The following is a 24,079-nucleotide window of genomic DNA, read 5'->3' as shown; positions in this document are numbered from 1 at the left end:
GCTCATCTCAGTCTCCTTCATGTCACGTTATACATTGCCATCTACAGCCACCTTATTCTAAACGGGGACGCACTGACGCTTAAGCCAGGCAATGGCGCGCTCGTCGCCGTGCCCCTCAAGCTCCGGGCGGACCTTGGCGAGCACATCAGCGTGGTACGCGTTGAGCCATTCGCGCTCAGCAGGGCTCAGGAGGTCGAGCTGGATGAGGCTAGTCTGGATCGGGACGGTCGTGAAGTTCTCAAATTCCAGATATCCCTTGTCGCCGAAGTTGTGGGGCGTAGCGGCGTGGCGGATGGCCACCACGCTCTCGGTGCGGATCCCGAACGCGCCGTCTTCGTAGTATCCCGGCTCGTTGGAGATGACCATGCCCTCCGCAAGCCCGATTTCGTTGTACGCCGGCCTCGGACCCACGCCCTGCGGGCCCTCGTGGACGTTGAGGAAATGCCCGACGCCGTGTCCAGTACCGTGCCGGTAGTCGAGGCCGTCCATCCACAGCGGACGGCGCGCGAGCGCGTCCAGCAAGTAACCCGTGGTGCCGGTGGGGAACACGGCCGTGTCGAGTGCAATGTGGCCCTGCAGCACGCGCGTGAAGGCGCGCTTCTCGGCGGCAGAAGGCGTGCCGAAGTGCACTGTGCGCGTCGTGTCCGTCGTGCCGTCCATGTATTGTGCGCCCGAGTCGCAAAGGTAGATCTGCTTGGGGTCGATCGTCGCTGACTCCGTTTCTGAGGGCGAGTAGTGAATCACAGCCGCATTCGGACCCGTGGAGGAGATGGTATCAAACGAGAGACCCATGAACAGCTTGTTCTCCTTGCGGAAGTTCTCGAGCTGCGTCGCCGCGTCAAATTCGCTCCACTGTTCTCCCTTTGCGAGTACCTCCTCCAGCCACGCAAAGTATCGGCACAGAGCAGCACCATCGCGAATATGCGCACGTCGGAAGCCCTCGATCTCGGTCTGCGGTTAGTTGCAGTCTCCTCTCGCGCGACTTGCTCCGCTCAACTCACAGCATTCTTGCGCGCCTTCGCGTCCTCAACGAGCGAACGGCGCACTTCGCAGTTGTCCTTGCCGAGCGCGTCGGCGATGGCCCAGCTCGCGCTGTTCCCAATCAGCACCTTGTCAGTCTTGACGATCTTGGGGTCCTTCTTCTCCTCCTTCTTGGGCGGTGCGGGCTCGCTGGCAGGCATCTTGGCGACCTCACCCCGCTCAGCCGCAGCAGCGGCCTCCTTCGCGGCCGCGTCCTTCTGCGCACGCTCAGCGCTCAGCTGGCCCTTCCAGCTGTCGAGTGCCTGCCACACCTTCTCGTAGTCAAGCACCGCAACGTTGTTCTTCTGCAGGTACGCCTTGACCTCAGGCGTAATGCTGGCCGGATTGGCGAACAGGGTCGTATCATGACGAGTCACGATGGCGTAGCTGAAGAAGACGGGGTTGTACGGAATGTCGGATCCGCGGAGGTTGAAGAGCCACGCGACCTCATCGAGGGCGCTCACGACCAGGCCCGGTGAACCGATCGCCGCGAGCTTCTCGCGCAGCGCCAGGATCTTGTCTCCGACGCTCTGCCCAGCATACTCGTCTCCCAGACGGAACGCGGGGTTCGCAGGTCGGGGTGGGCGCTCGTCCCAGATAGCATCGACGAGGTTGTCCTTGATAGGGACGAGAGCGCGCGTCGGGTCTGTGCCGAGAGCCGTGGCAAGTGGCGCCGCCTCCTTCTCAGAGATGACGGTGGGATCGACACCCACGCGCGTCGTCGGTCCCAGGTCCTTGAGCCAGTTGGTCCAGGTCGGCGTCTCGGGCAGGCCGGCCTTCATCAGTGTCCAGCTGACCGTCAGAGCAGAAGGAAGGTCTGAACGCACTCGCTGCTGAGCTCCTTGCCAGCCTGGAGGAAGTAGCGGCCGTCGGTCCAGCACAGTGCCTCAGTCTGCGTGACTACCGCGAGACCCGCAGAGCCGGTAAAGCCCGTAAGCCAAGCGCGGCGGGCATCGCAAGGCGCGAGGTATTCGGACGAATGGGCATCTCCGGAGGGAACAACACTGGAGGTCAGTTGCGACTGAGAGCGACGCACTAGACCCCGATGTTGCGCTCGCGCATCAGCTGGCGCAGGGAGGACAGGCGCGCACGCGCGTCCTTGACCATGGTGAAGAGTCGACGGGTGGGGAGAATTGTGGTGGCTCGCCGTTGTGGCGAGGTTATGAGAACGAGAGATGGAGGAAGGACAAGTGCTGAGAGGGTACCTCCACCACCGACGACGTCAGGTGACCACGCGGTCTCTTCGGCCAGTGCCGATCAACAATGGTCGTGCAGGCGACTCAGTGCATGTTCCGCATGTGAGCCGCGCTTAGTTCATGCCTTCGCGGACGATGCTGCACGCGCGCACACACTTAGCGCTGAGCGCTACTTGCCGGCAGAGAGCGTGATGACGGACTCGCCGATGGCTGGCTGGATGTACGGAACGAGATGGGATGCGATTAGAATGCAGTCGCGTTGCTAACGGAGCTATCTCGGCTCTCCTTATCTCGCTCCTCCCTTGTTATGTCTCTCGAGAGGCTCTGTGCACATGGGCATCCTCAGTGCGTTTGGGAAGTCGACTGCACCCCTCTTTCTGACGCCTACTCTTGTCAATCTCGCGAGTCAAGCAGTTAACGCCAAGTCCGTTTGGCCCATCTCGTGCCTCGGGCCTCTGGCCGCCTCTGCTATGTCTGCAGCTCGCACCTCCACTCGCAGCCCCTCTGGGAGCTGTCAGGCTCGCCCTCACAGACTCCCGACGCGCATTTGTCTGCAATACAACAATGCACCTTGGTGTACAATGGCTGGTCACACGTCGCCCGACTCACGCGTATACAGCCTCTGTCTTCGTCAGCGCCATTCACAGGTACAGCTGGGAGATCGGGAGGAGGGAATTGCTCAGGATGATAGTTGGCAGCCTGTGCCGGGCGTGGAAGGCCCGGCAACTAAGAATTTTCAGTGTAAAAAGCATCTTTGCAAAGAGAACAGACGAGATAGGAGAGCTCGTCAAGGTATCGGCGATGATCGGGAATCGGCGCAGCGCGCTAGCATGGAGCAGCCATCTTCACGAGGCCGCCCCACGCTATACAAGGAAGGAAAAAGGTGAGAACATAGAGACTTACCAGAGTCCTATGCCGTGCTATGTCGAGACGATGTGTGCAAGACCGAGAAATTAAACTGGACGATACTGCCAAGGCAAAATCTCGAGGGTCGGGCGTCGGACATCATGGGAATAGAATAACGCCGGGTGGTGGCGTCTCACTGCATACCTTTGAGGACAAACAAAGGCTTGGCCTCAGCTTGCTGCGTAATGCGCTCGAGCGCGATCTACACCATGTCCCATGATTCAATGCTGCTCGGCTCTTAGCGTATCCCGCTCTGCGGTTCGTGTCTCAGCCGTAATGTCTCACATTTTGCCCGCTCCCGAGTCTTCCAAATCCTCCGGTCCGCAGTCACGATCGCTCTTCGTGACTGGTGCTCTGCTGGTCACCGGTCATGGCCAGCGGATTACAGTGGCCCAGACAGCCGATTAATCCCCGGCTGGCATCTGAAGTAAAGCGGCCTCGGTAACACAAATGTGGAGCCGCCTAGGCCCCGGGCGCCGCTACCCAGCGGCCCGCGCGGGCTGTGACGAACGTGCTTTAACGTGTCTGGAGGTGCATTAAGAGGGATGGGGTATTCCAGGAGGGTGATGGCGCCAGATCCCCAAGGCACGGCAGACACCGCAGGCCAGCAGTTCCGACGAGGCCGGTGGCCGGCTGTTCGTGGCGGCCACTGGTGTGCTATTTCCTGACATTGAATGTCCAGAAGGAGGACGGCGAGCCCGGCCAGACCCATGACCTATGTGCAGCCCATGCGTCGATAGGACATGAAGGCCAGATCTTGGAGGGGATGTAGAGGCGCAGAAGAACCGTGCGGAGGCGGAGAGGAGAGCCACGAACGGAGTGGAGTGCTCGCGTCAGATTCTGGACTTGTCCTTGGTTTCGCACGTGTCCGACTTTGAAGTGGATTCAATTGCCGCACTTACAGCGACTTTCAACTCCGTCGTATTCGTCGCCGTCACCCATCACTCCTTCCTCCATCCTCCATTCTCAATCTCCCATCCTCCATCTCGCCTCCTGATTGATTCACCATCGCATTTCTCTTCCTCTCTTTTGTCATTCATCCACCTCGGTCCGACGCTAGCACTGCGCCCTCACAGAATCTCCCTCTCATCCATCTCAGCGCCTCCGCCCGTGCGCATCACCGTGAAGCCGTGCGCAGTCGCAGCCTTCGCCCGCCCACCGCCGTCTCCGACGCACAAAATATTGCTCGCCCATCCACCTCATGGCCGCGACGGTGTAACTGCCCATCATGACCACGCAGCGCGGCGGGCCCTCGCCGGCCCCCGCCTCCCCCGTGGCGGCCGCCAGCCCGCGACCCGAGCTGCCATGGGCATTCATCGACTGCCCCACCGAAACGCTCGTCGTCCTCATCGCGCACATGCTCGAATTGCTGTGCCAGCACAACGATCAGGTCCTCCTCACCCCCGACGCCCTCACTCGCTTCCATTCGCGCGCACCCCCTGGCATCACCATTATCGATTACCTTCGTCGCATCGTCAAGTATACGAACCTTGAGGTAGGTCTGCACGGCACGGGGGTTAGCACCCCAGGCGTGAAGGCGGGCGCACTTGCAGCGCTGCGCCGAGGAGATTCCGTGACCGCGTGCACAGGAATCGCGCCACGCCATGCGCGCGCCGCAGGCGCTGATGGCGCCAACCATGCACATTGCTGACTGGCAGAAAATACCTCTCCTCTCACTTCTGGCATACATTGACCTCACATGCCAGAATCTTCCCACCTTCACACTCTCTTCCCTCACCGTGCACCGCTTCCTCATTGCAGGCGTCACAGCTGGATCCAAGGCGCAGTGCGATGTGTTCTGCACCAATGCACACTACGCCAAAGTTGGGGGTATCAAAGTTGGCGAACTCAATTCCCTTGAGCGCGAGTTCCTACGAGTGACAGCATGGGCGCTTTGTGTGAGTCCTACCGCGATAGCTGCAGCGCGGAGCTGCTCGGATTTACGGACGCTGACCCCAGTGCAACGCCGATCTGTTGCAGCGCTACTATACGTCGCTGATCCGCTCGCACGGCGGCTTTGTGCAAGCTCCCGAACCTGAAGTGTCGCCTTTCATGGCCTTTCCGGACGCCGGCAAGGCGCCGCAGTCCGAGCCTGACACTCCGGCCAATAGCGCGAAGGATGAAGCCGAAGCAGATGGGTCCGAGCTTGGTTCCGTTGATGAAGGGGACGAGGACGATGAAGTCGAGGAGGACGAGGACGTTGATGTCATCGAAGTGCCGCCACCACCAGCTCAAGGCAGAGGGAGACCACGACAGCGGGACGCAATGGACGTGGACCCACCCGAGCCGAAGCGGGGGCGAAGCGCAGACAAGGGCAACGGACTGAAGCAATTGGTCGGCGGGCTGTTCCACCGCCGTGACCGCTCGCACTCCCAGGATCCGACACCGACACCGCCAAAAGCAATGGCAGGGCAGGCCCACGACCCACCGTCGGCGGCGACGTCGGCGACCGTTACGCCGTCCTCGGTGCGCGGGAACGGCAACGGGCACACAGTGCGATCACGGCCAGTCGCATCACCTGCGCTCGATCACAGCAGCCCACCCAAGCAACTCACGCCGCGTGTGCGCACGCGCGATGAGCGTTCCGTCGAGAGTCTGCGTGGCGTCGGCATGCCGCCTCCCGTCGCGGTGGACGATTGCAAGCGGCGCGCGAGGGGAGATTAGGAGCATGGTTGTATCATTATCGATGGATGGCATGCATCATTGCAGCACGCCAGCAGTGGCGCTAAGGAGCGCGACGCATGCCGCTCGACGACGATGAGAGCGGCGTGCTGGAATGCAGTGGGACAGCATTCCGTCAACCACAGAACCGCGTATTTCCAGGCGGAGCGGACCATGCCTGAAACGTCAGCCTCTGCAATTCAAAATGAGGGTCAGTGTCAATCAGCGACTATCGCATGCCCCCCAAACGTCGCGTGTGACTTATCGCAGCAGCTCAGGACCCTCGACGTCATGACAAGGAATTCATATGCTAGATGACAACAGGGGCTCTACTTACGAGTCTATGGAGATGCTACAATTACGCCACAAGGCGGGGCTGTACGGACAGTCGCGGGCTGCGCTTTTAGAAGTCCTCGTCAAGGGCGAAGGCGCGCTTGGCGGTGGCGGTGGCAGAGTCCTGCCCGACCGACTGGTTGACACCCGACTTGGAGTATGCCGAGACGCGCGACTCGAAGAAGTTGGCCTTGCCCTGGAGCGAGATCATCTCCATGAAGTCGAAGGGGTTGGTCGAGTTCCAGATCTTGGGGTTGCCGAGGGCGACGAGCAGGCGGTCGGCGACGAACTCGATGTACTGGCACATGAGCTTGGCGTTCATGCCGATAAGCGAGACGGGAAGGGCCTCGGTGAGGAACTCCTGCTCGATCTCGACGGCCTCGCGGATGATCTTCTCAATAAGGTCCGGGTGGGGGCGGCGGCGGAGGTGGGTGAAGAGGAGGCATGCGAAGTCGGTGTGGAGGCCCTCGTCGCGCGAAATAAGCTCGTTCGAGAAGGTAAGACCGGGCATAAGGCCGCGCTTCTTGAGCCAGAAGATCGAGGCGAACGAGCCCGAGAAGAAGATGCCCTCGACGGCAGCGAACGCGATGAGGCGCTCGGCGAACGACGAGCTGTCGTCCGAGATCCAGCGCAGCGCCCAGTCGGCCTTCTTCTTGATGCAGGGGATGGTCTCAATGGCCTTGAAGAGGTAGTTGCGGCGGGCACCGTCACGGATGTAGGTGTCGATGAGAAGAGAGTAGGTCTCAGAGTGGATGTTCTCCATCATGATCTGGAAGCCGTAGAAGGTCTTGGCCTCGGCGATCTGGACCTCACCGCAGAAGCGCTCGACAAGGTTCTCGTTGACGATGCCGTCTGACGCGGCGAAGAAGGCGAGCACGTGCTCGATGAAGTAGCGCTCGTTGTCGTTGAGCTTGTTGTCCCAGTCGTGGAGGTCGGGCGCGAGGTTGATCTCCTCGGCGGTCCAGAAGGACGCCTGCGCCTTCTTGTACATCTGCCAGATCTGCACTGATCAGCTCTGTGTACATCAAGACTCGTCACGTCGCGTGAGACCCTGGAAAACTCACCTCACGGAACTTGATGGGGAATAGGACGAAGCGGTCGGTCGACTCCTTGAGGAGGGGCTCGTCCTTCTCCTCGCAGAAGACGTCGCCGACAAAACGCTTGCGGAGCTCGGCCTCGGTGGGCTTCTCCTCAGTGACGGTCTTGGTCTCCTCGAGCTCCTTGACACCAGCCTCGGCGGCAGCGGCGGCCTTGAGCTTGGCCATCACGTCGGTCTTGACAGGGGTGTTGAGGTTGATGTTCTCGAGGGCCGACGCGGCGACCTTGGATGGGGTGACGGTGGACATTGTGAAGGTGGGGTCTCGTGGATGGGGGCAGATGAGGAGTTACAAGAGGTGGACAGGCTGGGATAACAGGTCCAAGAAGTACGAGAGGGGGGGTAGCGTGGAGCTTGAGAGCAGCGGGATGAAGTGGATGGAGAGGATGGAGAATGAAGGAGAGGGGGACGCGCCTTCGAGTCTTATATACTAGGCAGGGTGGTTTCTGGGCCGTGTGGGCGCGCTGGTGCAAAGGTGAGGAAGTGAGGGTCACTCAGGGCAATTTGGACGCGTGTAGGCGCGAAGTTGGTGCGAGAGAGATGGCGGGCAAACATTGCATTTGGATCAAAGCCAGTCCAATCTCGCCAGTCACGTGCTTTGATCCAGAAAGCAAACGCGTCCTGGGCGTTATTGCTCTCATTCCACACTGCAGACAGGCGTTGGAGCCAGAGCGGTCATATGGCGACCATCACTTCGGCATGCTCGTCAATTGGCCGCACTCCACGGACATGCATGTGTCTCACATCGGCCCCGACGAGGCTAGATGGATGGTGTCGCCACATCGCATGTCACGACGCTCTCATATACGCACGCGCCGAAGATGCAGGGCTGTGTGTTTTCAGGGCAGGCCATGTACAGTCAAGATGACTCAACCGTGATCAACCGCGCAGAGTGAGATCGCGTCACAGCGCGGGCCCTATTTGGACCCTCCGATTTGAATATTGATGAGCTTGAGAGCCACCGGCCGAGACTGCGAGTGGAGGCCCGTGACGCGTGGGTGGAGGCTGAAGGCTGGCTGATCGCAGATGGCCCAGGCTGCAACTCGCGCACTGGCGCACTGCGGCTGAACGCGACTTTCCTTTTGATATTCCCCCTGCACACTGACATTGTCACTTCACTCCACCCCCCCTGTCACTCCTCCCACACTAAACTTCCTTCGGCCGACATCAACTCACTCTTGGCGTCGTCTCATCCTCTTTGTCATATCGCTCGTCCCCCCCATCCCCCGAAGCGTCATGAGAAAGAACGCGTCGCAGCAGAGGTAAGCGCACCGCAACGCGTGGCCCGTGATCACTGATCCGTGATCCGTCATCTCGGACGCGACTGTCCTTGCAACGCGTCCATTGCTCATGCCCAGCACCAAGCAGACAACGCTGGCCTCCTTTTTCGGCGTGCCCAAGAAGGGGCCAGCTCCTAAGCCGTCCACACCGGCGCTGTCCAAGCCAAGTTGTGCACCACCCCCGACGTCGTCTCCACCGTCGTCGTCGCTCCACACCCCGCCGTCTGACCCCATTGACTCGCCTTCCCTCCCAAAGCGGGCAAAGAGGGCCTCAATCGTCGTAGCCGTCAACGATGACCATCTCACTCCCCCACCTGTGATGTCTCCGAAGAAGCGCGCGCCCGCTCTCGCTCCCGCTACACCCTCGCCGGAGCCCGTGACGGATGACGCTATGGATGTCGATCACCAGGATTCTCCACTGGTGTCTGTGAGTCCCTCGACTCACCTTCCCTGGTTTTGAGACCCAGCTAACCTGAGAAGAGGCGGAGAGCCAAGCGCAAGGTTGTGTATGTCGAGTCTGATGCTTCGAGCGACGAGGACGTCTCAAAGGGTACGTTGCGAGCATTAGCAGTGACCTGATAGCAGCGAACGGTCGCAAGCCGCGCAAAAGCCTCAAGGCTGACGATTCCGAAGACGAGTTTGTATTTGACGCGGACGATGATGCTGCGCTTGGTGAGCTTCCAAGTGTGAGGTGTCTGGCTGATCCTCAGCTGCCGCGGCCGACGAGTACGATGCCATGATCTCGGATGCGCCTTCCCCTTCGATCGCGTCTACCTACTCCCGCTCGGCGTCACCGGTGAAGCAGCCGGCCCGGAAGAAGACAGCCGTTTCGAAGTCGGCGTCGAAGAAGGCCACCACCTCAGGCGGGTCTACCCCCGCATCAGCCTCTCGCGCTCCGCCGCTGGTGTCACGCACCAGCTCGTCGGGTGGTGGCTCTAGCCTCTTCCTCACTGCGGCAGAGCGGAAGAAGCTTCAGGCCAAGGAGGACAAACGGGAAGCGGAGACCTGCTTTTCGTTCCTCAACGACATCAAGGACAAGGAAGGCAACCGCCCCGAGGATCCTGAGTACGACCCCCGAACTATCTACATTCCTAGCCGGGCGTGGAATGAGTTCACTCCTTTCGAGAAGCAGTTCTGGGAAATCAAGCAGAACCATTACGACACGGTCCTCTTCTTCCAGAAGGGCAAGTTTTACGAACTCTACGAGAACGACGCGATGATCGGACACCAGGAATTCGACCTGAAGCTCACGGACCGTGTCAAGATGAAGATGGTCGGCGTGCCCGAGCAGACCTTCGAGTTCTGGGCAGCCAAGTTTCTCGCAGCGGGCTACAAGGTTGGCAAAGTCGAGCAAGCTGAGACGGCCATTGGGTGAGATTGGTTGTTTGATTTGCCCTCGCTAACAGCAGCATGGAAATGCGGACTAAGGGAGGCGGCAAGGAGATCGTCCGCCGAGAGCTCGCGCAGGTGTTCACCAACGGCACGATCGTTGATGGCTCGTATTTGACCTCTGACGAGGCCAATCACTGCGTTTCCATCAAAGTCAGTAACGTGTTGGAGGTGCGCTCACAAACAGGAGTTCACTGGCGATGCCAATACGCCCTCCGCTTTCGGCATCTGTGTCATGGATGCGTCAACTGGAGAGTTCAATCTCACTGCTTTCGAAGACGACATTTGTAGGACTCGCCTCGAGACCATGTTCCGCCAGATTCGCCCCAAAGAGCTTGTCTTTGCTAAGGGGAACCTCTCCGTGCCCACTACTCGGCTGCTTCGCAACATTCTACCAGCAAGCACACTGTGGCAGTCGTTCAAGCTTGGCAAGGAGTTCATGTCCAAGGAGGACGCAGTGGAGGCTCTCCGCGAGATATTCTCCTCTGATGGATCTGGCGATCCGGAGCTTCCCGAGGCAATCACTGCAATGATGGACCAGCCTCTGGCAATGGAGGCGCTCGGCGGCATGATCTTCTACCTCCGCTCCCTCAACCTCGACAAGGACCTCATCTCGCAGAAGAACTTCAACATTTACGATCCGATCAGGAACGGCAAGAGCCTTGTGCTGGATGGCCAGACGCTGGCTCATATGGAGGTGTTAATGAACAACGAGGGTACGGAAGCCGGTACTTTGCTCAGCCTGCTTCAGCGCTGCCTGACGCCCTTCGGGAAGCGCCTCTTCCGCATTTGGCTTACCGCCCCGCTGAGGGACGTGAAGGCCATCAATGAGCGGTGAATTTCAATTTGTGCTACTAGCTGACTGCAGACTTGACGCTGTGGATGACTTGATCGCGAATCCTGCTTTCACCGGACAGTTCACGCAGCTAGTGCGAGGGCTGCCGGATCTTGAGGTGAGCCATAAACCTTGCTCGCACTTATACCCAGCGTCTCGTGTCGCGTATCCACGCAGGCTCCATCCGCCAGACAGACTTCCTCAAGGTTGTTGATCAATTTAGCAACATTCAGTCGGCCATCGATCTCCTTGTTGGCGAGTCCGAGAAATTTGCATCATCGAGTGTCCGCGGCCTCCTGCGCACAGCGCCAGATTTGTCTGCTAACATCGCCCACCTGAAGTCAATGTACGAGGTCGAGAACACAACGAAGACGATCACGATTCTGCCAACTCCGGGCGCTGATCCCGACTGCGACGACGCAAAAGAGGCTGTTGAGGAGATTGAGCAGAAGCTCGAGTTGCTCAAACAGCAGGCGATGAAGACATTAGGGTGGGCAAGCTGTCTGGACTCGCTGACATCAGCACCCGCGATGTGTCTTTCTGGAGTAATGCGCAGAGTAACAAGGAGATCTTCCACCTCCTGGTACCAGCGAGCGCCAAGGTTCCCAAAAACTGGACAAAGTGTGGCGGGACCAAGGTAAGCGTTTACCTATGCACGTCTGACATTGCAGAAGCAAACCCGTTACATCACGCCGCAGACGCAACCAGTCATTCGTGAAATGCAGGAGGCACGTGAGACTGAGGCAACGGCGAAGAGGAATTTCTTCCGCAAGCTTCTCGCCGAGTTCGACAGCGACCGGACGGCGTGGCTCAGCATGGTTCGTGTCGTTGCTGAGCTGGACTGCCTCGTGTCGCTCGCCAAGGCATCGCACGACATGGATGAGCCAAAGTGCCGCCCAGAGTTTATGGAAACTGAGCAGGCGTTCGTCGACTTTGGCGACCTGCGACACCCTTCCATGTGTCTTCAGCGCGACTTCATTGCGAACAATGTACAGCTTGGCGCCGATGTGGCGCGTACCACTCTCCTCACCGGTCCCAATATGGCGGGCAAGAGTACTTTGCTACGCATGACAGCGGCAGCCGTAATCATGGCCCAGCTAGGTTGCTACGTTCCCGCGGCTCATGCTCGTTTGAGCCCAATCGACAAGATCCAGACTCGCATGGGCGCATATGACAGTAAGCTATTGCAAGTGAAATCAAGCTCAACCACAGACATGTTCGCGAGTGCGAGCACCTTCAAGGTCGAGCTTGACGAGTGCTCCAAGATCTTGCGGGAGGCCGGACCGAAGTCGCTTGTGATTCTTGATGAGCTCGGTCGCGGGACCTCAACCTTCGACGGTATGGCTATTGCTGGCGCTGTTCTGCATCAGCTAGCCACGCACACTTTGCCCCTTGGGTTCTTCGCCGTGAGCACTACCTTGATTGGACTGAGCTGACCCCAAGACTCACTATGGCTCGCTCACTGACGAGTATGCATACCACCCCAACATCCGGAACATGCATATGCAAGTGCACGTTGACGACTCAGACGGCGTTGTCTTCCTGTACAAGCTCATCACTGGGCATGCCGAGTCGTCCCATGGCACGCGTGAGTTCATTAGTTCTGACACTAGCTAACCGCAGACGTGGCGAAGCTCGCGGGCGTTCCTAAGAGTGTCATCGCTCGCGCAGATGAGGTGTCCGCCCAGTTCTTCCGAGCGTTTCAAGAGAAGCTCGAGTCGCGGCGGCAAAGCGCGTTGCCGCTTCCCGCACAGGCTGACTTCGCATGGCTTGTCAAGCTCGCGTCGGACAAGGCGGAGGAAACAACGGCAACCGTGGCGCAGCAGCTGGACGTGGTGTGTCGCGCCACGACCAAGTATGAGTATGCTGCGTAGCTTGGGGAGAAGAAGGAGATGGAAGGCAGTATCTGGCAAGTTGTAAAGTAGAAGAGTGTAACAAGAATATGAAATGCATCGCCACTGCAGTTATGATACAACACGGGAAGCTCGTCTACACCACCTGGATAGAGCCCTGCACCAGTGGGTCCTTCCGGCGCGACTTCCCTCGCTTGCGGGCTTTACTGCTGGCGTACGGTTTGGCCTCGCCAAGGCCTTTGAGGAAGGACCACTCCCCTTGGACCCACTCCTCAGCCCACCCACTCCCACCCCACCCCTGCGCAGGCCGGAACTTACGCCCCGCCCTGTCGCCAGAGCGGAACGCGAACGAGCTCCCGAGAATGTCGACCTCGATGGCGGGGCACTGCGCGACGAATGCGCCATAGTCGGGCACCTCCTCGTTCTCCTCGGGCGGCGCGTACGCTGGGAACGAGAGGGTGAACTGCGCGCCGTCCTTTGGCACGACGCGCACCCTCCCGTCCGGGGAGAGGAGGCGGAAGCTGCCTGCCGTTTCCTCGATGACGAGACCCGTGACGCCGGAGAGGGAGTGGTTGCGCGCCGCGCGCACGCGCAGCTTCGCGCCCGTCAGGTCGGCTTTCACGACCTTGCTCTGCAACCCCTCCGACGACAGGCCGGGGAGGAGGGAGCGAGCGACACCCTCTGAGCCTGGCGATGGGATGGGGCGTTGCGAAGGACACGGAGGGAGGGGCAGGAGCTGGGACAGATACCTGCAGTGCAGGTAGTGCAGAGGGAGGAGGGCAGCGTATCTGGCATCAGCAGGCGTTTTGGCTCCGGCTAGGGGAGGGGACTACTCACTCGATCCGCGTCTCTCTCCCTGTGACCGCGCGCGCCTTCCTCACGCTCCTCAGGCCCTTCTTGCGCCGCTCGCTCACGACCGCAGCCTGGGCGGCCTTGGTCTCCGCCAGGGCTTTGGGATCACCGCGATTCTTCTTGCGCCCCGTCACCAGCTCTGAGCCCGACGAGGGGATATCGGTCAGGAGCAGCGTTTTGCCGCTCAATCGTGAGTTGTACGTCGACGTATTGAGGCCGAGGAGCGAGGCCAGAGACGGCGTGCCCGAGGCAGAGGATGGACCTGCAAGCGGGGCGACGGTGCGCTGCCGTCAGCAATGGGTAACGCGGGCTAGCTCACCTGGATCTGGGCTGCGAGGGGGCGATACAGGTCTGTGGTCACTGGCGTCGCCGCGCCCGAGGCTGGAGTGGGGGCGCGGCTGGCAGAGGCCGAGAGCGAGGCCGGGGTGCCGATGCGCGACATGAACGGTCGTGAAGGCTCCGTATGCGAGCGGAGCGACTCGACGATTGACGACCAAGAATGGAAGGAGAAGAGGTGGAGGTGCGAAGTCGGAAATTGTTATTGTGACGCACATTTGAGTCCGCCGATTGTCTGGAGAACTCGCTCGTTTGGACGCGATGCAAGTCTACTGGGGACAATCACCGGTGAAATCAAACAGTCAAGCACCACCAACACAGCCCCAGTTCTCACACAATGTTGCACAACTCAGCCGTGTCGGAGATGATGTCCACCAGGATACGCGCACGCAACTTGGGCCAAACAATCATTCGCCGCCCAAGGATCAGTAGTGCTATGCATTTGTCCTCTAGCTGCGCGCTTCAGCCTTGGGCCGCACGACATTAAACCCGGCCCACTCGCGCATCGTCTCCACGTCAATGATGCCCTCCTCATGCGTGCTGATAGCGCGCACGATCGCGTCCGCCACATGATCAACATGCAACGGGTGTGTGGACAGCGAGTCCGCGACCTTGCCCAGCGCGCTGTCCGGCGACGCAGGCTTGGGTAGCTGCAGCCGGTCCTGCAGCCCGGCGGTGATGGAGAGCGCGAAGGCCGGGATCGTGGACACGGGGCGAACATGGGCGTTGTACATGAGACCTGGAGTCAGCTACGTCTCTGGTGGGACTCGGTAACACTCACCTGGCCGCATGATGACAGGTCGCACATGCCCGTTCGCAGCGCAGCGGCCCATGATGCCGAGCTCGGCCTCGCGCTTCGTGTCAACGTAGCGGTCCGGCACGAACGCGACCTTGCCGGACGCCGAGATGTACACGAACGACCGCTCGGCCGGGGCGGGCGGCGACGGCGCCGCGAGCATCGTGTCGAGCACCGTGAGGGCTGGTGTGAGCTTCCAGGCCCACGCCAGGGCGTGGAGCATGCGCAGCATGGCGTACTGCGCTCCACGCCACATTGCGCTTCACTCACCCGAGTCGCGGTTCATCGCCTCGTACGTCATGCGTGCCTCCTTGCCTGTCTTGAGCGGGTTGCTCGCGGGCCCGCTGCCTGTTGCGCTGCGTGCTACACTTCCCAGCAAGCCGAGGATGTCGCCACGCGCAATCGCGTTCTTGTACTCCGAGTCCTCGAAGAGGATGCCCATCGTGTGCACCACCGCGCTCTTGTTCGCGATCAGGTCGCGGTACGTGTCTGGCTCAAAGGCGGAGGCGCGGTGCCACTGCACGGCGTCCACCCACTTTGGCGTGTGGCCTGCTGGCGTGGTGTATGGCTTGCCAGATGAGCTGGTGTCAGCGTTTCCACCAACGCGGACTAAATGAAGGAGCTCGCGCACACTCACGACATAGACGCTACGTCCCAGCCCTTTGCAACGGCCGCCTTGCATACCGCAGAGCCGAGGTAGCCGTTGCCGCCGACGACGAGGAGACGAGGGACAGACATGGGAATATTGGTGAGTGATGTGGAGGTGGTGCGAAAGTCAAGCGCCGATGTGCGTCATTGTCAAATACAGTCTCCCACGGTTGTCGCACGACACACCTCCGCAGCCTTGTCGACTGCGCGCATCGAAATACATGTATACATGCAACCTATAGGGGAGTGGTCTAGGTCTACTCGGCCGGCTCGTACGGCTTGACCAGCATCTCGGAGAACTTCTTGATCTTGTCCGTTCCGCGGACCTCCTCGGTCAGGAGCGGAAGCTTGACGATGTGGAATGTGTCCTCGTAGAGGTCGTACGCCTCGCGCAGATACTTCTGCTGCATCTTGTACCGCACACTGCACTGCTCGCACTGGTCGGCTGCTGTTAGCTCTTTGTTGCACCCGAGGCCTACTCTTCTTTGGGAACAGAAGCTGGTTGACAACGATGTTGTGGGTGTCAATCTCGTACTTTGTGAGCTCCTGGATGAGGCGCTCGGTCTCGTAGAGCGAGAGGAACTCGGAGATGCACACGCAAACAAAGGTCGTCAGTTCCTGCGGTCAGTGTGGTCATTAGGGGGTGCGCACGGGGTCCTTGAACTGCGTGTTGACCTCGGTGATGACCTCGCGCATCTGTTCAAGCTTGGCGAACATGTCTTCCTGCGGCACACCGCCGCCGAGCATGGACTGCACCTGCACGTCAGCTTGGACTTGTTGGTCTGTAAGCTGGGCGCACCTGCTGAAGCATCGGCCCAAAGCGGCCGCTGAGCTGGCTCAGCTTGCCAAGAGCCTTCTCCAACACCGAAGGGAACGAGAGGAAGCGCAGCGTGTGACCCGTCGGCGCGGTGTCGAACACAATCACCGAGAACTCCATCGACTTGACGTGCCTGCGATTAGCTTGGTCGCGCGTCTCAACCCACTTCATGATCTCGGCGAAGCCCATCGCTTCGTCTACACCGGGGATCGCAAAGGCGACGTCCTGCATCATGCTGCCCATGCCACCAGACTGGTCCGCTGCGGTCAGCTGTGACCATCTACCAACCTCACCGGACTCGACCATCTCTTGCAAGCTCGAGTTGGGGTCAATCTCCATCGCGTACAGGTTGTCGAAGCCGTTGACCTTGGTGGCATCCTTGCCAAACTTCTGGGAGAAGGCGTCGGACAAGTTGTGTGCAGGGTCAGTGGACTAGGCGTCAGTCTAGTTGATTGAACCGCCGACGCACGATGAGAAGAACCGACTCGCGGACACGCGCCAGCTGCGCGGCGAGAGAACACGACGTTGTGGTCTTGCCAACACCACCCTTTCCACCTGCGGTAAGCGAGGAACAACGAGGGTCCACCCACCGCAGAAGATCCACTTGAGACTCTTCTGGTCGAGGATATTCTGGAGGGTGGGGTCGAGGGGCTCAAAGTCGTCGGACATGTTGGAGTAGGTGGTTGGAACAGATCAACAATCGTCTGGCCGAGGTTGACGCGGCAGGCGCGCGGCATCTACGACACCTTGAACCGGAATCAGTGCACGTGACTGGAATCTTCTGGGCGACACTGGTGATTAATAAGTCGGGGGTTCGAATCATAAACAAGGCTGCGTTGAGATGTCTCTAGGGTTTACGGAACTTAATTCTTTGGTATCAGATATCCATTTCCGATGTGTGCATGTTTCAACAACGGTGTCGCGTGGCATGTCATAGGGAACATTTCAGGGTGGTGGTGGTAGCTTGAGCAGGCAAAGGACGCGAATAGCCTTGGGCCTTGGCGCGCCGCCCACACCGCCACCCAACGTGATTTGCACTGCAATATCCAGGGGGATCATCGCCATGTTGGCATCTCAAACACGCCCAATTTGTGCAGCGTGGGAGCGTGCTGACATCACATGCTCCCAGGATGTCCATTGCTGCATCCGAATAGAGATGCAGTGTGCTGTCGCGCCATTCTGACCTTCTTTGCGGGGTGCGCACGGATAGCTGCTACAACGCAGGGATGAGGTTTGTTACGAGAGAATCCCACTCGCAACATTTTAAGCTAGAGAGCACCCGGGAAGCCGAAACGCGTCGTAGGTCGGGCAGCTGAAACTGCCAACCACGGACAAGTGAACGTCGAGCAAATCATGGGAGGATACCGAGGAAAACGAGAGACATGTTGTGCGGGCATTTGGGCTTGGCCGCGCGCGGCTGTGCTTGAGTGTGAGAAGTAGGAGGGTCCCACAAAGCTAAAGGTCAAGTAAGCTGAGACCTTGTCGTTGTTATGCCTACCCACATGTCATGATTGCTGCTGCTCTCGCAAGCATCCCTCGCCTCTTCAAACTACCCTTAAATCCTCCTAAATGTTTCGCTGTGCGGAAAGCTGAGGTACAGAGAAGGGGGTCGGCGGAGATGGACAGGGAACTCCAGGGACAGAGGACATGACCCCTCAGCCTTGAGGCTTTGGAGCTCGAGACCTCATACCGCCGATGGTTGCCCAGGCCCTCGCCCCGAATGACTTGACCCTGAGACAAACATTCAGTCACCCTGGGGACAAGTGATGAACCGAACAGAAGTGGGAAGGGCAGCCGTGGAGTGGCAGCTGGAGCAGTCGAGAGGAGCGGTGGGCAGTAGCACCGCTCTGGACCCAGGCATCCCGAGCAGCAGAGAGAAAGAGTGCGGAATCCCTGATGGGAGCACTCTGGTGCAGGGCCCTAGCATGCATGCCTTTCGCCTGCCACTGCTAAAATCCACACCGCATACGGGGAGAGGAGCAGCGCGAGGGCAGCCGGGCAGGCAGCAGAGGCTGGGGCGGTGAGGCAGGCAAGCGGGAAGGAGGCAAAGCAGGCAAAGCAGGCAAAAGCAGCGATGGTGCATGGCAGCTGGACAAGATCAACACAGCCCGCAAACCTCGGGAGAGCAGTGCTGCTCACTTAACTTCCTCTACATCTTGCTTCTGCTGTATCCTTTGCTCACCACATCCCAACGCATCTTCGCTCCATCCTTACGCGTCGTCGCCACCGTCGACCTCGCCCCCAAACTTCTCCCTTTCCTCTAGATACCCCACACACTCGCCGCATGGCTCTCTAAACCATGCCCATGATCCAAGGAGACTCCACTGCCCAGTGGGCCGCGGCGGGCGCGTACACGCCCCCGTTCAAGTTCGGTGCTGCCCCAACACAGCGCCCCATGGTCACGGGGACGGGCGTATCCACTGGTGCAGTTCGTGAGTCAACACACACATCACTCCGCTGACCACAGCAACGGCGACAGGTGACGTGAGCAGATCAAACATCCAAGAAAGCGCCAGCTAACAATAGCCCAACCCTATCATCCCAGTCAACGTTCCAACGCAGCAGTATGCACTGTATTACCTCATGACACACATGACGAGGTGAGTGCACAGACCCGTACGTGTGTACATGCATGCTGACGATCAGTTGGCCCTCATACAGGTACCAGTACCTGTTTTGGTTTGCGATCGCCGCCATGGCGATCGTGTACGCGGTCGCACATCACCTCAGGTTGTCTGGCGGATCACTAGGAGCCGCCTACAGCAAGTGGGGCATGCGCCGTATCTCCATCGGCCGCTCGTACGCGCTGCCCAGCACGAGCACGTTGCTCGTGGGTGCGATTGTTGTCGCCATCTCCCTCGTCCTCTCGATTGTCGGAAACGACTACATTGCCCCAGCGGCCGGCACGTTCCAGTTCGCCAAACGCGCATACGGTGCCACCCACACGCTCTCGAAGCGTGTCTGGGTCGGCGGTCCTATGGACAGCACCCTTCTGGTTCAGTACAACATCTCCAAGTCGGGCTGGACGCTCGGCAACCGCTTCGGCTTCATGGCCTTTGCCATCCTGCCCCTCGTCGTCCTGCTCGCCGCCAAGGCACCACCAGTCGCCATCTTCTCCTGGAAGTGGTTCACTCACCTTTACTCGGACAAGCTCATTAGCTTCCACCGCGCCGCCGGCTGGCTGGTTTGGGGCCTGACCACCGCGCACGTCGTGTTCTGGACCATCCAGTTGTTCAAGGACAAGGACACGCACACCCAACGCGCGATGTGGTTCACCGCCTTCCAGATCTACCGTTTCACTGCTGGCTGCGTGGCGTACGGCCTCATGACCCTCATGGTGGTGCTCAGCCAGCGCCCCATCCGCAAGGCAGGCTACGAGTTCTTCTACCATGCCCATGTGACGCTCACCGTCCTGACGCTCGTCATGTGCTGCGTCCACCACCCGGCCATCTGGTGGTGGATCGCAATTGCGCTGCTCATCTTCATCGCCGACCGCACTTTCCGTGCGATCCGCTACGCCCGTATCAACCGTGGCGCCGTCAAGGCTGACGCCGTGGGGAGTGGCATGTACTCCGGCCTCGATCAGCATGACGTGGTTCTCGAGAATGTCCACGACAAGATGCTGCCGCCCACGCCTCGGAGGTACGACTCTCCTACTGGCTACAGCACTCCGCACCCCGACGAGCAGCCGTACGGCGTCGTCGAGGGATATGGTGGGACGCCTGAGATCCTGCCCACGGGCACATTCGAAAGCCAGAGCTACGACCAGCCAGTCGCCCGGCCTCCTCAGCGGAGTGCGTCTCTCCAACCACCAGGTCTCGGCTCTCGCTCGACGTCGGCGCAGTCCGTCACTACCACCCGCACTACTCGCAGCCTCCCTCCAGTCATCCCTCCAGGCTACGCGCAGGCACAGCTCCTCCCCTCGCGTACTGTTCGTCTGACCATCCGCACTCCCCACCCCCTCAAGTGGGCCCCCGGCCAGAGCCTCCTCCTCACTCTTCCCGAGCTGTCCAAGCTCCAGGCCCACCCCTTCACCATCAGCAACAACAACCCCAGCGAGATCGTCGTCCTTGTCAAGGCCCGCAAGGGCCTCACGCGCAAACTGTACAACCTGGTCCGCGAGCGCTCGGAAGCGAGTATGCGTGCCTCCGACAAGCAGGTTGGCAACCGGGTCGCTCCCATCTATCTGCGCGCGCTCGTCGACGGGCCCATGGGCTCTGCCGGCCGTGTGCGCTGGGGCGACTTCGCGACCGTTCTCCTCGTGTGTGGCGGTACTGGTGTGACCTTTGGCCTGGCCATCTTGGAGCATGTTTGCAAGATGGTTCAGCGCGGCGACTTCAAGTCCAAAATCCGCCGTGTTCGCTTCCTCTGGGTTGCGCGCGAGTACGCTGAGATTGCGTGGGCGGCGTCGGCGCTCTGCCGCGCTCGCCAGATGGTCCCGTCCTCCGCACAGCTCCAGATCGACATCTACGTCACCAACGCCACGCCGCAAGGATACTCGAGCACCACGTACCATGCGGGCGCATATGGCGACTCGGAGTTCGTGCCTCCTCGCCCGAGCTACGCGCAGGGAGACGTGAAGCGAACCGACTCGGTGGACAGCATGGGCAGCATGATGAGCGGCGACCCGCGCGAGAGCATGTCGACCAACCGCGGCAACTTCGACTACACCGACGAGGAGATGGCCTATGCTGGAGGCAACATCATGGACTACACCAACTATGAGGACGAGGACGACGTAAACGACCCGGCGGAGAGCGAGCTCTCGCGCCAGATCCAGAAGCAGGGCCAGCTGCGGCGCGCCAAGACGCGCAAGGCCGAGGCGCGCCACCAGCCCTCAAACAGCGGGCACTTTGCCGGCTCGTCCGTGTACCCGCCATCGCCGGGCCAGCGGCACTCGCGGCACAACTCGAGCTCGTCGTCAGCCGGCCTCCCGCCCGGCGCCGCGTCGTACGGCGACCTGGGCGAGCGGGGCGGCCTGCTCGCCGAGCCTGTCGTCGACCCCAAGCGCCGCTCCTTCTCCGCCGGCGCATACGAGCACCGCAGCGACAACCTGCTGTATCCCGATCCCAACGCCAACCCGAAGCGCGTCTCGGGCCGCTCCGTCTCCTCGAGCCTGTACGAGACGCACCAGGGCCTCCTGACCGCCGAGGCGCGCGACCCGCGTCGGCACTCGTACCGCTCTGTCTCGTCGTCCATGTACGACCGGTACGACCCGTACAACTCTGACCGGATCAGTCCGTCGCCGTCGGGGCTGTTCGACCGCGACGAGGTGTCGGTGCTCTCGCGCACGCAGAGCATGGTGTTCCTCGAGGAGGCGGCGGATGAGCCGCTCATGGGCGGCGACGGGCTGCGCGGCTCGGTCGGCCTGTGGATCGACGAGGCCGACTACGCCGCCACGAGCATTCTGAGCGAGAGCGCGCGGGCCGGCCGCCCCAAGCTCAGCCAGATGATCGACGACGAGTTGGGCCTCGCCGAGGGCTCCATCATCGTCGGCACGTGTGGGCCCGTCAAGCTCAACGTCGTCGTGCGCAACCTCGTCTCGCGCAACATTAGGCCTGGCCGCATTCTCAAGGGCGATAAGAGCGGGCACGTCGCCGTGTTCTCAGAGGACTTTGAGATGTAACTCGTTATTGTAGGAGAATCAAAAGCTAGCGGTGTACATGTAGAGGGTAGAATCACGCATGGATATTATGATCTGCGTTGGGTGCAGGTGCTGTTGAGTGCATGTGGCGGTAGAGTGAGAAAGGCGATTGTAACGGAAAGAGGTGATGGGCAGTTTACAACTCCCGCGCGCCGTCCACCAGCTCCCCCTTTGCACCCGCCACGGCTGCTCGCACGAGAGCAGTGAGCTCAGGCGAATCGAGCAGCTTCACCAGCGCAAGCGCGTTCCCCTGTGTCTCTCGTGCCCCTTGCCCGGCCACGGTTCGCGCGAGCACGTCTGCGCCACTCACGCCCTCAAGGTTGGCGTTGGGATGCTCCTTCTTCGCGCGCTGTGCGGCCTCGGCATCCAGCAACCGGCGAGCGATCTCGGCCCGCACGCCCTCCCTGTTCCCATCCCCTGGCCCCTCGGTGCCGCCATGCCCGGCGAGTAATGCGAGCGCAAGCACCGCCTCGTTGAGCAGGATGGGGTGCCGCGCGCCCTGGGACAACATGCTCGTGAGCGCGTCCAGCACCCTCCCGTCGGTGAGGGTTGTCCAGCCGCCGGAGGAGGACTGGCCGAGCGCCCGGATGCAGTTGACCCACACGCGCGTAGCTTCCAGCGCGATGGCCGGGTCGTTGGTGCGCGTGATCAGCGCGTGCAGAGGGTCGAGGGGGAGAGACAGGAACTGTGTGGCGTTCGTTTCTGGGGTCAGTAGACTCAAGGACATGGCTTACCGTTGCGCACCAGCTGCTTCACGATCCCCACCGCGCCGCCCTGCACACTGCCGAGCATGTCGCGCTCCGCGGCCCAGGGCTCCATTGCCAGCAGGCGGGGGAGGACGCCCGCGTCGCCGAGCTTGCGCTTATTTGGCTGCGGGATCGCGAGGTTGCGAAGCAGGCCGACCAGTGCGTGCTGCACTATGACTGGAGTCGAGGGGTCTAGAAGTGCCGTGAGGCGTGGGAGCAGCGCGGGGTTGTCCTCCAGAATGGAGGTGGCAGAGGCGTCTGGTGTCAGCTTAAAACAGCACAGTGAGCTTCGCTTACCCCCCCTCGCGACGTTGCCGTACGCCAGCAGTGCAACGCTGACCAGGTCCGGGCGAGTCGGTCGCTCCAACCACGAGCCAAGTCTTTCCAGCAGCCAAGGAGGCACGTCACCACCCTCTGACAACGCATTGACGAGGGTACGCGAGACGTCCGCCTTCGCGACACCGAGCGCCTTCGTCGTGTCCTCTTCCACCTCCTCCAGCCAGAGAGGGATTGCAGCCTCCTCCATAAACCCCAATAGGGTGGTGATCGCGTCGCGAGCGCCGAGGAGAGCAGTGTATTCGAGCTTATCCTTCCCATTGAACCGCTCGAGTACCTTCGTCGCGTGTGTCAAAATCGCGATGTCAGTGGCAAAGGCGTCGTCTGCATCCTCCAAATCGCGTGGTGCGGCACGCGGCATCACTCCACGCAGTGGAGGGAGGAAGGCCTTGATGAGAGAAAGAGTGAGTGTGTACGTCGGTTCCGCTGGCACGACGTGCTGCACAACGTTCCATAGCCAAGAGGCCACTGTGCCGCGCAGCGAGCCGTCCCACTCTCCGGGTGTATATAGCGTGTTGGCCGCGCGAATTATTCTTTCGAGTGTCGCCTCATCGCTTAGTGCAGCAACAGCAGCCGCTGAAGTCAGCGGCCCATACTCCAGAAGCGACTTACCGTGCCCATCCGTTACAAGATTAAGCAGGCTCGCTGCTATAGCCTGCAGCGTCTTGACTTCAAGATCGTTCTTCAGACACGCCGAGATTTTCTGGGGATAGCCTGCAGCGACCAGGCGATCGCGATTGGCGTCTGTGGTTAGCCAACACCGCAGCTCTACTAGCTGTCGCCCTACCACAGTCCGCAGCCAGATTGCCCGCCACCCGTGCAGCTTGAAAGAGCAACGCCTCATCTAACGGTGTCGTCCCTGCAATTTCCGCAACGACATCGGCAACACCGCTTGCACCAATGCCCTCTCGCACTTTGGCTGTTGTCAGCGACCTCCTGAAAAACAGCTCACCATCACGGAGCTTGACCGCGAGGCCGTCGAGAATGCCAGTGGCTGACCCGTCGTTTGCGGACAGCGCGGCGCGGAGCGTTTGAGCTTCGCCCCCTTCATGAATCTCCTGTATCTGAGGCATGGCGCGGGTGGAGACGATGGAGTTGCGATGGACAACCTCCACCTCACGCCTCCGTGGAACTCGCCAGAGCGCTCAGGCACGGCTGGACATGACGTCCCCTCACATGGTAGTCTCCCACGGTGAGACACTTCTGAACGACTGCCGCTCGCACCTCTGTCGTTGAGATTGCTCTGCTCATCGCCCTTCATCACATCTTCACCATCGCGCATCTCCCGCCACCCGTCTGGCCTTACCCCTTTCATTTCTCTCTCTCAGAGCCCCA

The 24,079-nt window shown here is 60.5% G+C and overlaps 11 protein-coding genes across 11 annotated transcripts; 4 read left to right on the top strand and 7 right to left on the bottom strand.

Moving 5' to 3' along the window:
• Positions 1-57: 57 nt before the first annotated feature.
• On the bottom strand, positions 58-2,127 carry COLE_02873 (uncharacterized protein; the record flags this gene model as incomplete). Its single annotated transcript, XM_018421479.2, has 4 exons — positions 58-951; positions 1,002-1,812; positions 1,848-2,024; positions 2,057-2,127. The coding sequence occupies 4 exons, from the start codon at positions 2,125-2,127 to the stop codon at positions 58-60; spliced, it is 1,953 nt and encodes a 650-aa protein (XP_018277144.1).
• A 421-nt stretch (positions 2,128-2,548) lies between these two features.
• COLE_02872 (uncharacterized protein) lies at positions 2,549-3,342 on the top strand (the record flags this gene model as incomplete). Its single annotated transcript, XM_065626242.1, has 2 exons — positions 2,549-2,863; positions 3,145-3,342. 2 exons carry the CDS (start codon positions 2,549-2,551, stop codon positions 3,340-3,342), a joined length of 513 nt encoding a protein of 170 aa, XP_065482511.1.
• Positions 3,343-3,504: 162 nt separating this feature from the next.
• Positions 3,505-3,834, bottom strand: COLE_02871 (uncharacterized protein; the record flags this gene model as incomplete). Its single annotated transcript, XM_018419551.2, has 1 exon — positions 3,505-3,834. One exon carries the CDS (start codon positions 3,832-3,834, stop codon positions 3,505-3,507), a length of 330 nt encoding a protein of 109 aa, XP_018277142.1.
• Positions 3,835-4,350: 516 nt separating this feature from the next.
• COLE_02870 (uncharacterized protein) lies at positions 4,351-5,786 on the top strand (the record flags this gene model as incomplete). Its single annotated transcript, XM_018421478.2, has 3 exons — positions 4,351-4,617; positions 4,781-5,020; positions 5,082-5,786. 3 exons carry the CDS (start codon positions 4,351-4,353, stop codon positions 5,784-5,786), a joined length of 1,212 nt encoding a protein of 403 aa, XP_018277141.1.
• A 400-nt stretch (positions 5,787-6,186) lies between these two features.
• On the bottom strand, positions 6,187-7,462 carry COLE_02869 (uncharacterized protein; the record flags this gene model as incomplete). Its single annotated transcript, XM_018420930.2, has 2 exons — positions 6,187-7,116; positions 7,181-7,462. The coding sequence occupies 2 exons, from the start codon at positions 7,460-7,462 to the stop codon at positions 6,187-6,189; spliced, it is 1,212 nt and encodes a 403-aa protein (XP_018277140.1).
• Positions 7,463-8,562: 1,100 nt separating this feature from the next.
• Positions 8,563-12,590, top strand: COLE_02868 (uncharacterized protein; the record flags this gene model as incomplete). Its single annotated transcript, XM_018423792.2, has 13 exons — positions 8,563-8,919; positions 8,973-9,042; positions 9,078-9,164; positions 9,203-9,863; positions 9,902-10,034; positions 10,069-10,715; positions 10,750-10,834; positions 10,869-11,206; positions 11,239-11,353; positions 11,388-11,892; positions 11,929-12,122; positions 12,160-12,304; positions 12,340-12,590. The coding sequence occupies 13 exons, from the start codon at positions 8,563-8,565 to the stop codon at positions 12,588-12,590; spliced, it is 3,588 nt and encodes a 1,195-aa protein (XP_018277139.1).
• A 115-nt stretch (positions 12,591-12,705) lies between these two features.
• Positions 12,706-13,863, bottom strand: COLE_02867 (uncharacterized protein; the record flags this gene model as incomplete). The annotated part of the gene is made up of 3 exons (XM_018425514.1): positions 12,706-13,357; positions 13,407-13,705; positions 13,741-13,863. 3 exons carry the CDS (start codon positions 13,861-13,863, stop codon positions 12,706-12,708), a joined length of 1,074 nt encoding a protein of 357 aa, XP_018277138.1.
• A 343-nt stretch (positions 13,864-14,206) lies between these two features.
• On the bottom strand, positions 14,207-15,291 carry COLE_02866 (uncharacterized protein; the record flags this gene model as incomplete). The annotated part of the gene is made up of 4 exons (XM_018420468.1): positions 14,207-14,496; positions 14,539-14,736; positions 14,824-15,134; positions 15,191-15,291. The coding sequence occupies 4 exons, from the start codon at positions 15,289-15,291 to the stop codon at positions 14,207-14,209; spliced, it is 900 nt and encodes a 299-aa protein (XP_018277137.1).
• Positions 15,292-15,458: 167 nt separating this feature from the next.
• On the bottom strand, positions 15,459-16,687 carry COLE_02865 (uncharacterized protein; the record flags this gene model as incomplete). The annotated part of the gene is made up of 8 exons (XM_018425816.2): positions 15,459-15,646; positions 15,681-15,819; positions 15,853-15,957; positions 16,001-16,151; positions 16,185-16,278; positions 16,312-16,450; positions 16,488-16,573; positions 16,609-16,687. 8 exons carry the CDS (start codon positions 16,685-16,687, stop codon positions 15,459-15,461), a joined length of 981 nt encoding a protein of 326 aa, XP_018277136.2.
• A 1,914-nt stretch (positions 16,688-18,601) lies between these two features.
• On the top strand, positions 18,602-21,644 carry COLE_02864 (uncharacterized protein; the record flags this gene model as incomplete). The annotated part of the gene is made up of 2 exons (XM_018420929.2): positions 18,602-18,618; positions 18,665-21,644. 2 exons carry the CDS (start codon positions 18,602-18,604, stop codon positions 21,642-21,644), a joined length of 2,997 nt encoding a protein of 998 aa, XP_018277135.2.
• A 154-nt stretch (positions 21,645-21,798) lies between these two features.
• COLE_02863 (uncharacterized protein) lies at positions 21,799-23,817 on the bottom strand (the record flags this gene model as incomplete). Its single annotated transcript, XM_018425513.1, has 6 exons — positions 21,799-22,364; positions 22,397-22,666; positions 22,706-23,320; positions 23,357-23,488; positions 23,532-23,663; positions 23,697-23,817. The coding sequence occupies 6 exons, from the start codon at positions 23,815-23,817 to the stop codon at positions 21,799-21,801; spliced, it is 1,836 nt and encodes a 611-aa protein (XP_018277134.1).
• Positions 23,818-24,079: the final 262 nt, after the last annotated feature.

The sequence above is a fragment of the Cutaneotrichosporon oleaginosum genome, assembly GCF_008065305.1.
Source record: "Cutaneotrichosporon oleaginosum strain ATCC 20508 chromosome Unknown ATCC20508_contig02, whole genome shotgun sequence".
Taxonomy (NCBI): Eukaryota; Fungi; Basidiomycota; class Tremellomycetes; order Trichosporonales; family Trichosporonaceae; genus Cutaneotrichosporon; species Cutaneotrichosporon oleaginosum.
Note: the sequence above shows the minus strand (reverse complement) of the source record. Positions and strands in the feature narration are given on the sequence as shown.